The 12,565-nt window shown below is 39.3% G+C and overlaps 1 protein-coding gene across 1 annotated transcript in view; it reads right to left on the bottom strand.

Moving 5' to 3' along the window:
* Positions 1–1,475: 1,475 nt before the first annotated feature.
* Positions 1,476–12,565, bottom strand: part of LOC141139832 (uncharacterized) — a 42,334-nt gene continuing 31,244 nt past the window's right edge. The window contains exon 2 of the mRNA XM_073626353.1: positions 1,476–11,335. Within this exon, the coding sequence (XP_073482454.1) occupies positions 9,531–11,330 (1,800 nt within the window). The 5' untranslated portion in view covers positions 11,331–11,335 and the 3' untranslated portion in view covers positions 1,476–9,530. The remainder of the gene's footprint in view (positions 11,336–12,565) is intronic.

Below are 12,565 nucleotides of genomic sequence, written 5' to 3'. Positions count from 1 at the left end.
GTACCATTCCAGTCAATAGACTGTCTGTAAAAATTAGGAACAACGGTCTGGCAATCACCTGACTGAGTTCCCTAAGTACCCTCGGATGCAAGCCATCTGGTCCCGGTGATTTATTAATGTTAAGTTTCTCAAGTCTAATTTTAATTCCGTCCTCTGTTAACCATGTAGGTGCTTCCTGTGTTGTGTCATGAGGATAAACACTGCAGTTTTGGTTACTGAAGCCCCCCGATTCACTCGTGAAGACTGAGGAGAAGAATAAATTCAATACCTTTGCCATCTCCCCATCCTTTGTAACCAGATGTCCTTCCTCATTCTTTATGGGGCCAATATGGTCTGTCCTCCCTTTTTTACTGTTTACATACTTAAAGAATTTCTTGGGATTTTTTTTGCTCTCCTCCGCTATGTGTCTTTCATGTTCTATCTTAGCCATCCTAATTGCACCCTTACATTTCTTATTGCATTCTTTATAAATTCTGAATGCCGTGGATGATCCCTCAACCTTGTATTTTTTGAAGGCCTTCTCCTTTGCTTTTATATGCATTTTTACATTGGAGTTAAGCCACCCAGGATGTTTGTTCGCTCTTTTAAATTTATTACCCAATGGGATACATTGGCTAATGCCCTTATTTAATATGCTCTTAAAGCAAACCCATCTCTCCTCCGTATTCTTTGTTCCTAATATTTTATCCCAATTTATGCCTTTTAGCAAGGTTTGTAGTTTAGGGAAGTTGGCTCTTTTGAAATTCAGTGTCTTTGTGTTCCCTTCATGTCTCCTATTTGTGTGATTTATACTGAAACTAATTGACCTGTGATCGCTGCTACCTAAATTGCCCCGTATTTCCACATCTGTTATCAGGTCTGTATTGTTGGTAATCAGTAGATCTAGTAATGTTTTATTTCTAGTTGGTGCGTCTACCATCTGACCCATAAAATTGTCCTGCAAGACACTAAGGAACTGGCGAGCCTTAAATGAATGCGCGGTTCCCTCCGCCCAGTCTATGTATGGATAATTAAAATCCCCCATTATGATAACACTTCCCATCCTTGCTGCTAATCCAATTTGTGATAGGAGATCCGTCTCCACTTCCTCCCTCAGGTTAGGGGGCCTATAGCATACTCCCAGTATTATTTTCCCCTTAGCTTCATCCCTTTGGAGCTCTACCCATAAAGATTCCACCTCCTCCCTAGCCCCCTCAGTGATGTCATCTCTCACATTCACTTGTACATTATTCTTGATATATAGGCATACCCCTCCCCCTTTTTTACCCTCTCTATCCTTGCGGTATAGGGTATACCCTTGAATATTTGACAGCCAATCATGAGAGCTGTTAAACCAGGTCTCTGAAATTCCCACAAAATCCAAATCCTCCTTGTACAACAGTATCTCTAGTTCACCCATCTTGTCCGCCAGGCTCCTGGCATTGGTGAACATGCCACATAAATATAAAAATAAATAATTAAAAAAAGTAACACACTTGTACAAAGTAGAACTTTTATTAAAAAAAATGTGTAAATGTTTAAAAATAATAAGGCATTGTTGTAACATAAATCATCAAATTAGCAAACGCAGCTTCTAAAATACAAAATTTAAAAAAGAAAATCTGCAAGGCTGCAATCCAAAACCACTTTAGAATATTTTTATATTTCAGGACCTATGTACATAATACCTTTGCAATGGGCAGTACAATGGGCTAGACCTCCTGGGCCATGAAACACTACCCGTTTATGTTCACTCATTTCTTTAAAAAAAATTAAAAAAAATAGAAAACTGTCAAAAATGAAAATGCTAGTTGTTTGGTTATCTCTGTCCTCAGTGCCAGTCTGTGAACTGGAACAACTATGCGGCTAGTGAAGACACAGGAAAATCAGAACTCCTGATCGGCGTACCTGTTCCAGTTTCAAACTCCAAGCTTCTCCTTCCTTCACTATTTGGTTGCTTGCTGATGCTGACCTAGAACAACTATAAAGCCAGTGATGTGTTGGAACGCCTAATAAGCATATACATGTTCCAGGCCAGCTTTCACATCTTTCCTGACAGGTCCCTTTGACATCATAGTTTCAGTATTTACAAATATTTATAGAACCTTGATCTGATCAAATTAGTTTGAATTTTTAAGAAGCTATTAATGCCAGGTTGGTACATCAAAGTCAAAGGAAATTTTTGGTGATTGCATATGCTTTCATTTTAAAATGACAGCATTATAATATAAATACAAACAATAGTTATATTTGACAATCCAATATAAGCTTACTTGAAAAATCTCCTTTCATGTTGTGAGTTCTGCCTGTCTGCTGGCCTTTTCTTTCCACAATCTCCTGGATTCCCTGCATACTTTGCAGCTTCTCCTCTGCTATTTACTTTCAAAACTACATATCCCATGGTACCTTGCTGCCTGCAACCTGTGATTCCTGTACTGACTCCGCCTCCTGAAACTCCTCCTTTCAGCACCTCTGTAGTTGAGAAGGCAGACGGCAGTGAATACATGTCACAAAGTATGTTTACAAACTTTAAGATCATTCAGATTAATAGGAGTAGTTAGAAAGAATTGAAATACAACGTGCAAATGAATTTATGAGTTAACATTTTGACCGTAGACATGCTTTAAAGCTTTTTATATACTACAACTCTCAATTTGTTTTAGGCCTCACGCACACAGGATGTTTTACTAACTCTCCTAAACTTCTTTCCTCCTGACAACAGCGTTTTAGCAGTAAAAAAACACTAGAGACTTGTACACTCGTGTATTGTGCTTAGGCGTGTCAAGCACCTGGATGTTGATTCAATTTGTTGGCCAGAATAATAATTCATTCTGGCCATTTAAATAAATTAACGCTTAATTGCTAAATGCACCTAGCAATTGGGCGCATTTTGGCTCTTCAAACTTTTTTTTTCTACCAAAACTCTGCTGCTCGTGCGCGCACTTGTTAGGGAATTCTAAACACCCCTGCCTCTAAACTCTTCTAAATGCCTATGAGTGCATTGACACATAGGGGTTTATCAGCTTCTAACCTCAGCTTGTTCAATTAAGCTTTAGCAATAAAACCTGGAAGCTAATTGGCTTCTATGAAAAAGTGAGACTGATTTTGCACTCTCCAGCTTTAGTAAATAAACCCTATAAGCTAACGTGCAGGGGCGTTTAGAGTCAAGAAAAAAAAATGGCTAAAGTTCCCTAGGAGCAGCAGAAAAAATGTCCAGTGTGCATGAGGCCTAAATGCCTGTTTGTTCCTCTGTACTGAGTGGGTCTATTGGAAGTGGTTTCATAATTATCAGTTAGCTGTGGCAGCTGCAGAGCACTAATGAGGAAAGCTGCTGGGCCTGCATCCCTTTAGATGTGTTCCTATTCGAAATATCTCACCAAAAATGACATTTAGACTGCTTTCACACTGAGGAGCTTTACAGTCGCTATAGCTCTAAAAATAGTGCCTGCATGGCTCCTGTAAAGCGCCTCTCCTCTCACTCGGTTCGCTTGCAGGACGGTAAAAAAATTCCTGCAAGCAGCATCTTTGAGGCGCTGTAGGAGCGGTTAATACAGCGCTCCTAAAGCGTCCCTGCCCATTGAAATCAATGGGCAGTGCTGCCAAACCACCGGCAAAGTACCACTTTGCGGGCGGTTTTAACCCTTCTTTGGCAACTAGCAGGGGTTAAAAGCGCCCCACTAGCGGCCGAATAGCACCGCTAAAAATAGCAGCTCTTTACCGCCGACGCCCCCAACTCCCCAGTGTGAAAGCAGCCTTAAGTTGCAGGAGATGCCTGAAATCTGACTTGTATCTTAGGCAGACTTCTGGAAAAATTGGTCAACCAATCACACAAGCAGGAAATGATGTTTCTGGGGAGTGGTCAGTACACATTCTGTGTACAGCAGTGGTCATCAACCCTGTCCTCAGGGCCCACTAACAGGCCAGGTTTGCAAGATAATTGAAATACATAACAGGTGATATCATTTGCTGCTCAGTGATTGCAGTATTCTAGTCTGCATCTCCCCAAGGTAATACATAAAACCTGTTAGTGATCACTGAGGACAGGGTTGATGACCACTGGTATACAGAACAACTCCAAGTAGCTATATTGCATTGCATTTTCAGAAAATTACAGCGGCTGCAGATTCAAAAAGGAAAGGTCATTTTTAAATAACATTCAATTACAATATGACTTGCGTCGCAATTGTATACACCAGGGATATGCAATTAGCGGACCTCCAGCTGTTGCAAAACTACAAGTCACATCATGCCTTTGCCTCTGGGTGTCATGCTTGTGGCTGTCAGAGTCTTGCTATGCCTCATGGGACTTGTAGTTCTGCAACAGCTGGAGGTCTGCTAATTGCATATCCATGGTATACACTATATTATTTTTTCTTTATTTGCTATTTTTTCCCCCACAAAAGTGGGGTCACCCTTTAAGCTTTGACTGAATCCAATTGGCTACCATGCACAGCTGCACTAGATTTCACACTCTCCAGTTTTTGTAAACCAACCCCACTGTGCTATCATCATACAACACATATATTGTGATGCTTCAAAAATATTTGTAGACAGCATCTGCCAGCAAAATAAATGTTCTACCTTTCAGGTACAGAATCCTGGCAACTAATGCTAGCCATGAACACATAGATTTCTACATCCAGACCAAACAGTGTGGATGGAGGAAACTTTCACTGCCAGTTATTGTATTCAAGTAGCTGCAACACCTAGAACTGTTTGAATACCCAGTGACCTTATCTTATGCTGTGACACACCATCTGAAACATGACTGTTGTGCCAAGTTAACATAAATGAAGCAAATTTTTGTATCTATATGGGCCTATGTAAATATGTCTCATTAGAGCAGCTGAGTCCCATCAGTATTCCCTCATACTCAGTATGAGGTCCATGAAGAACGCCAACAGAGGACCTGCTGGGGGATACCTGATTCAAAGCAAATTACTAGCAAGTGAATTGATTTGCACTGACCTGTATACAGCCTGTGCTCTGTCACCAGGCTTTCATCCTAAAGTTGACTTGTAATTAAAGTGCATACTCTACAAGAATTGGTAAGGCACATATCAGCACAATCAATTCACAGTATTAATTCTCTGAAAAATGTGCCACATTTTGCTAAGAATAAAATATTCTGCAGCTCTAATCTGATTTAATACATTTTTGGCTACCAATAACTACTGCAGAGTGTTTATTACTTCATATCACCCATATTCACAGATAATTACAGACTACACTAAGGTGCCAAACTACAGTATGCTTTGTGCACGCATTTACATACATTGAGATACACTGCATTAAGCCGGCCTATTCATTTTGAAATAGCTGACAGCACACCAACGCATGAAAAATGTTACCCCCATAGTTTTTTCCATCACAGCACACTACAACATAGATGGAACTGGCAGAGTGTAATGGGATACTATTTAAAATATATGGCACTGCACTTAGTTGTAAGTGTAATGCCCTGTACACACGATCGCACATTCCGACAACAAAATCCATCTGATTTTTTCTGACGGATGTTGGCTCAAACTTGTCTTGCATACACACGGTCACACAAAGTTGGTGGGAAATTCCGAACTTCAAGAACGTAGTGACGTACAGCACGTACGATGAGCCGAGAAAAATTAAGTTCAATAGCCAGTGCGGCTCTTCTGTTTGATTCTGAGCATGCGTGGCACTTTGTGTGTCGTAATTGTGTACACACGATCGGAATTCACGGGAACGGATTTTGTTGTCAGAAAATTTTAGAGCCAGCTCTCAAACTTTGTGCGTTGGAAATTCCGATGGAAAAAGTCCGATGGAGCCCACACACGGTCGGAATATCCGACAACAAGCTTTGATCGCACATTTTCCGTCGGAAAGTCCGATCATGTGTACAGGGCATTAATATGTATTGAGGTAATATGCATTAAAACTGGTGTTACAAAAACCCATTAGGTTGAATGGGCCCTAAAAGTACCAAAAGACATGAGCTAGCACTAATTTGCCTAGATTCACTCATGATCTTAAATGAATGCTATTATTTTTATAAAGTATGATCTATAACATTCGGTAAACTCACAATGTGTGGTTCATTTTTGAAATGCTAAAGTCTAGTTATAAAAAAGAGGTGCAAGCCTGCTAGGGTTATCCTTGCTTAGGCCCACAAACTGTGTGTCTCTATAGGCCCTTTCACACTGATCAGTTTTTGATCCATTTTTCAGTTTAAAAAGTGTGAAAAAAATGCACTCCTTTAAATCCTATGGAACTCTTCACACCGGTCAGTTGTGTTTTTGGCTGCTTTCACACTGCTGCATTGCAAAAGCGCAGAATCCTCTTTTTTTTTTTTTTTTACTGAAAAACGGATCAAAAACTGATCAGTGTAAAAGGGCCTGCAACACAGTAGGCCTGGGGAGAGGTCTTTCACATTACCCTAATTATACTATTAATGTGCGATATACAATTTTCCAGGCATGAACACTTACTGTAGAAGTGTATAAGTCCTGTTTAAGCAGTGGGCAGTTTTCAGCACCTTAGAAGTATATGCTGCACCAAAAATAGAAAAAGCACAAAATAGTTATGATAATGTAATGTAGGGGCACTCTAATACAGGAGGTGTGTTACTGGCCAGATCACCAAGTTAAAACAGAGGGGGAAAAAAGCCTAAAAAAAGAAACCTAACAGAGCCACCATGTCTAAGAATTAGTAATCTGCAATATTTTTGAGATTTTAGCTTAATACTGCTTTAAATAATACTGACAAGGGTATACTAATTATTAAAAATTCATTTTAATATTTATATTGGTCATTCAGTTCATGTTAATATATTTTTAACATGGATGGAAATATCTGCTGTACAATATACCAGCACTGAAGCTGAGAAAGGAGAAGGGGCCCACGCTAAGTAACTAACTGTAACAATTGAAAGGAAGGGACCCATTTGGCATCTTTTTAGCTGGAGAAATGTGTTTTTTTGGTCTGGCGCTGACTTTAAAATACTATACAAAATGGCTGAACACTTGCAACAATTAGTTTTGTCAGCTGACTGTTTCAATCAATGAAACTCAATCAACTGTAAGGAAACATCCTAAAATATATACTATAAAAGGCATTTTTGGTAAAAAAAAATACATACAATATGCAGGATTTCTTAAAATAAAACAGACATGAAATCAATAGTACACAATAGAAAAGGTGTTCCTTTAGAAGGGGTGTTGGAAAAAGATTAAAGAGCACAAGTAACCTCATCACAACTGTTTATAAAGTAGAAGCCCATCCCAGAATGATGGGTTACTAAGACCTCCTACATCTATTTTTTCCTTGTGGCTATGGATAAAATCAGGTAAACTAGCCCAGGGATGTGATAAATGTATAATGTTGCCAGTCTAGGGGCTCTTTTAAAGTATAAGTCTAACCAAAAACAGTTTGTATTAGTTTTGTTTAGAGGGGGAAGTGGTAGAACATATTTCAGGATTATTTTTTGCTTTCTTTGAGCCCACTGGGAAGATTACCCTTCCCATCCTAGTTGCCAATGCCACCCAGGACAGGAAGTAGCTTATAAATTCCACATGGATGACAACGACAACAATAAAAACTTAAATAAAAAATGAAATTTCACACCAGAGGAGTGAACCTGAATGACAAAAGGTAGGCAGATCAATTTTGATCATGGATGTGTTTATTGTTTGTAGAGGTATATAGCCAACAGATTTTGGGTAAATGACAATGTCCCCTTCATCAGGACTCTTTGTATAGAAATAATGTTCCTGAATCAAAACCAAGTGACAGTAAAACAATATAGAAAGTCCATTTGTATACTAGGCAGATTTGCAAAAAAAACTTAGATCACAGAGAACATCCATCTATAGGCAGGACTGCTGTCAACATGTTGATATTATCTGTGGTCCAAATCCTTTGTGCAAATCTGTTACTTATACAAATTGACTTATATATTACTTATTTTTTTGACTGACTTTGAAACGCCAGTCCCATACAAAAGACCTTTTATAAAGGGGATGCTGGAATTGAAACAGATTGTCTATACACCTCTATGAACACATCAATGATCAAGATTAATCTGCTTGCCCTTTGACAATGAGGTACTCCTTTCTAGTGTGGAATTAAGCACTTGCTAGGCTTTATTTAGATTCTTCTCACTTATCAGAAGTATCTGCACCGGTGCGCTAATCTCTAAAGCAAGCTTCCTGGTATCTTCCTACTTCGTGATGGAACCAAAATATATTTCTACTTCTTCTAGCAACAAAAATCTGATAGATTCTGATTACTCAGTTGTATCAGAAAAAAAAAAAACAAAAACAAAAAAACAACATAACATAATACTTTTTACATACTCAGTCCACTCTTGGCTTAGCTTGGCACAATGTAAATATGCATATCTCATACCTGATGAGCCACGAGGGAAGCTGACAATAACCTAAGTAGTTGGCACTACTACAGTCATGGCGCAATCTTCTGGGTCCTGTCAAGGTTCTGTGCAAGTGACCTCTCTTCTGCACACTAACCTTTGGGGATCACTTGCTTAGCACTGCCAAGATTTATAGAAGGCTTTGTATTTTTGAATACAAAGAATTCTCTCACTGGATGGGGTAGAGAGGGGTGTCGACATCATGATCTCCACCTTATCCAACAGGAGAATACAAGACCTTTTATGAATGTTAGCATTGTCAAGCAAGTGACTCCCTTTGGTTAGTGTGCAGAGAGGAAGCCATTTGCATGGGACCTAGAAGATCCCGACTATCACTTTAGTAGCACCAAATACCAGAGTGATTGTCAGCTTCCCCCTGAGGTGCATCAGATATGTGATATGCATACTTAACAATGTGCCAAGCAAAGATCATAACTGGAGTTCATCTTTAAGAAGTTACCTATTGTAGCAAGGAAATTGAAATAGTAGGAGATCTCAGTGAACAGACTAAGTTTCTGTTACCCAGAGTAAATAGTAATATTCTCTATTCCTCCTCCCATTGTTAAATAAGGCCCAGTGTTTCTGTTCTAGTTGAAGAATTCAGATAGCCAAAAGAGGAGATATAAGAGTGACTATAATGATATTACTTCTCAGCTGGGCTCAGTTACGTTCCTGTTAAATGCAGTATACTTTCTGCTACATGCACTATTTTACTCAGCTGTATACAGGGATTATTCACCTTGGTGGTTTTAAAAACCAGCTCAAAGACATTTTTACTGTGCACCTGAGACAATGTCTGTGACATTATCAGACAGTCATCATACATTAAAATCAGTTTTGAAAGAGATGATGCCATGATATGACACTTCCTCGTATGTTTCTAACCTATATAATACTTTACTGCAGGAAGGGCATAGACAATTTCCCTGAAAGAGGATATTTGTTACTAGACATACATAGTAGTTAGGCTTTAACATTTGGTGTAGTATCAATGATACATTTGCAAAACTGGTTGACAGGCATTAGCATAAGAGTACATTCAGGTTAAGTCAGAGACTAAAGCAGTCATATAACAGTGCGTCTTCTAGTTCCCTCCACCATTTTGTGAAGGTTTTTTCAGTCATTTTTAAGTTATATATGATTTCCATTATGCTTCATTTTGTTGCTTCATTCTCATGAGTACCACATGATTTTTCTTCTTTCTGTTATATAATATACAAGCAATAACTGTGCAAACAATGGCTATGCAACATAAAACTATTATTGCAATCACAACACCAACCAGCCTGTTTCCACGAGATTCCCTGTCAGGTGGAGAGTATGTTGGTACAAAACCAGAGCCATTGTCTGAATCCTCATCTAGTGTTTCCATTGTGGGGTTACTTTCAGAGAATTCTGTCTGTGGTTTTGTTACGAATGTCAGAGTTGTCCTTTCTTGATTTGGTGGTGCAGTAAATTTGGCAGGCTCATGAGTAGTGCTGGTTTCGAGCACTGATGTGGAATGGTCCATATCTGGGGAAGTTGTAGACACCAAAGATACTAATTGCTGGTCACTTAGTTCAGCTACAGCCATGCCTGTAAAGGGTGGATTAGCACACACAACCCAGCTGTAGTTCCCAAGTTTGTTTAGGTTATGGGCTATCCAGGTCTTCAGAGGAAGAAGGTGAAGGTCACATTTCCATGGATTACTTTGAAGTTTTACCTCATCTAAATGCACAACAGTATCAAAAATTCCCTCTGGAAGCCTCTGCAATGAATTATTATGTAGCTGTATGGTCTTCAGAGTGTCCATATTTCTAAAGACACCTGCAGGAAGATGTTCAATCTTGTTGCTGTGAAGAGATATGTTCTCTAGCTTGTGTAAATTCTGAAGGACATCTTCATGTAAAGTTGTAAGTGCATTGGTATGAAGCGAAAGTTCCAGGAGCGCATCTAATCCTCTAAAAGCTGCCGATGAGATGGTGTGAATCTGATTTTTTGATATAATAAGTAGTTGTAGTTGGGTGAGATTGAAGAAGATATCATCTACTAACTCTTCAATTTTGTTCTCATACAACCAGAGCTCCTTTAGTTTTGGCAATGGCCCAAACACTCCGATGTCAATATGTTTTATTGTATTTTCAAATAATGTAAGTTTGGACAACTGTGGTGTGTGTGTAAATAAACCCTGTGGCAATGAAGTGATCTTGTTATTGGATAGGTACACTTTTTGTAAATCAGGGTTATTCAAGAATAAATCAGTAGATATTTGACTAAGCTGATTGTTTTGCATTGCAATTTCTTGCAAACTTTTAACTGAATTCAGAAGTCCTTCTGGAATTTCCTTGAGCTGATTTTCGTAAAGTCGAAGAGTCTGAAGTTTAGTGACTTTTTCCAAAGCTCTGGGATGCAAGCGAGTGAGATTGTTTTTGGCAATATTCAGTTTGGTGAGAGCACTCATTTGATCAAAAGCACCTCTTGGTATAGAACGAAGATTGTTTCCCAAAAGGGACAGCTCTTTCACATTCATTAGTGGAGAAAATAGTAAAGGGTGAATCTGAGATAACATGTTGTTTGAGAGAATAAGGGTTTCCAGCTTCCCCAGGTCTTTAAACAACCCAGCTGGCAAATCTTGCAATTTATTGTTAAACAAGCTGAGAAAACGAAGGGACATGAGGTTGTTCAATGCATTGGGACCTATAGTGGACAATTCCCCTTTCTCAATTTTTAGGGCCAGTAGTGCTGTCATATTTTCCAAAACACCATCTTGTAGTTCTGTCACTTCAGTGTTTATAATCTGAAGGCTCCTAATGTTCTGAGGAATAGAGCGTGGTATCTCTACAATATCACTTCCTGAACAATCTACTTGTCCTGCTTTAAGACATTTACATTCTTTAGGGCATTGGCCACACGTGAGATGGATGATAAAAAAGATCAAAATTCCACTGATGTGCCAATTCGACCTCATGATATCTGGGGGGAAAAAAGGGAAAGGATAAAGTTTATTTTTTTAATTTGCTCATTCTATATCAACATAAATAGTCAGTAAACATAAGTCGATAAAAAATAGTAATCTGCTTTATGTGGCTTTATATCCTTTGCATGTGCTCTTCCATATGTGTGTTATACAGTATGTAATGATTTGTTGATTAGTAACTGGAGGGAGCTCTCACTGGATTAGTGCAATGACTTTGCCTTTCTGTTAATAACTGTTATTATACACATACAGTGGGGACAGAATGTATTCAGACCCCCTTAAATTCTTCACTCTTTGTTATATTGCAGCCATTTGCTAAAATCATTTAAGTTCATTTTTTTCCTCATTAATGTACACACAGCACCCCATATTGACAGAAAAACACAGAATTGTTAACATTTTTGCAGATTAAAAAAAAAGAAAAACTGAAATATGACATGGTCCTAAGTATTCAGACCCTTTGCTGTGACACTCATATTTAACTCAGGTGCTGTCCATTTCTTCTGATCATCCTTGAGATGGTTCTACACCTTCATTTGAGTCCAGCTGTGTTTGATTATACTGATTTGACTTGATTGGGAAAGCCACACACCTGTCTATATAAGACCTCGCAGCTCACAGTGCATGTCAGAGCAAATGAGAATCATAAGGTCAAAGGAACTGCCTGAAGAGCTCAGAGACAGAATTGTGGCAAGGCACAGATCTGGCCAGATCTGGAAGATGTTTGGGACGACCAGAACCCTTCCTAGAGCTGGCCGTCCGGCCAAACTGAGCTATCGGGGGAGAAAACCCTTGGTGAGAGAGGTAAAGAAGAACCCAAAGATCACTGTGGCTGAGCTCCAGAGATGCAGTCGGGAGATGGGAGAAAGTTGTAGAAAGTCAACCATCACTGCAGCCCGCCACCAGTCGGAACTTTATGGCAGAGTGGCCCGACGGAAGCCTCTCCTCAGTGCAAGACACATGAAAGCCCGCATGGAATTTGCTAAAAAAAACACCTGAAGGACTCCAAGATGGTGAGAAATAAGATTCTTTGGTCTGATGAGACCAAGATAGAACTTTCTGGCCTTAATTCTAAGCAGTATGTGTGGAGAAAATCAGGCACTGCTCATCACCTGTCCAATACAGTCCCAACAGTGAAGCATGGTGGTGGCAGCATTATGCTGTGGGGGTTTTTTTCAGCTGCAGGGACAGGACGACTGGTTGCAATCGAGGGAAAGATGAATGCA

Source organism: Aquarana catesbeiana, linkage group LG04, assembly GCF_042186555.1.
Source record: "Aquarana catesbeiana isolate 2022-GZ linkage group LG04, ASM4218655v1, whole genome shotgun sequence".
In the NCBI taxonomy this organism is placed as follows: domain Eukaryota; kingdom Metazoa; phylum Chordata; class Amphibia; order Anura; family Ranidae; genus Aquarana; species Aquarana catesbeiana.
The sequence above is the reverse complement of the archived record's forward strand: the minus strand, read 5'-3'. Positions and strand labels throughout refer to the sequence as shown.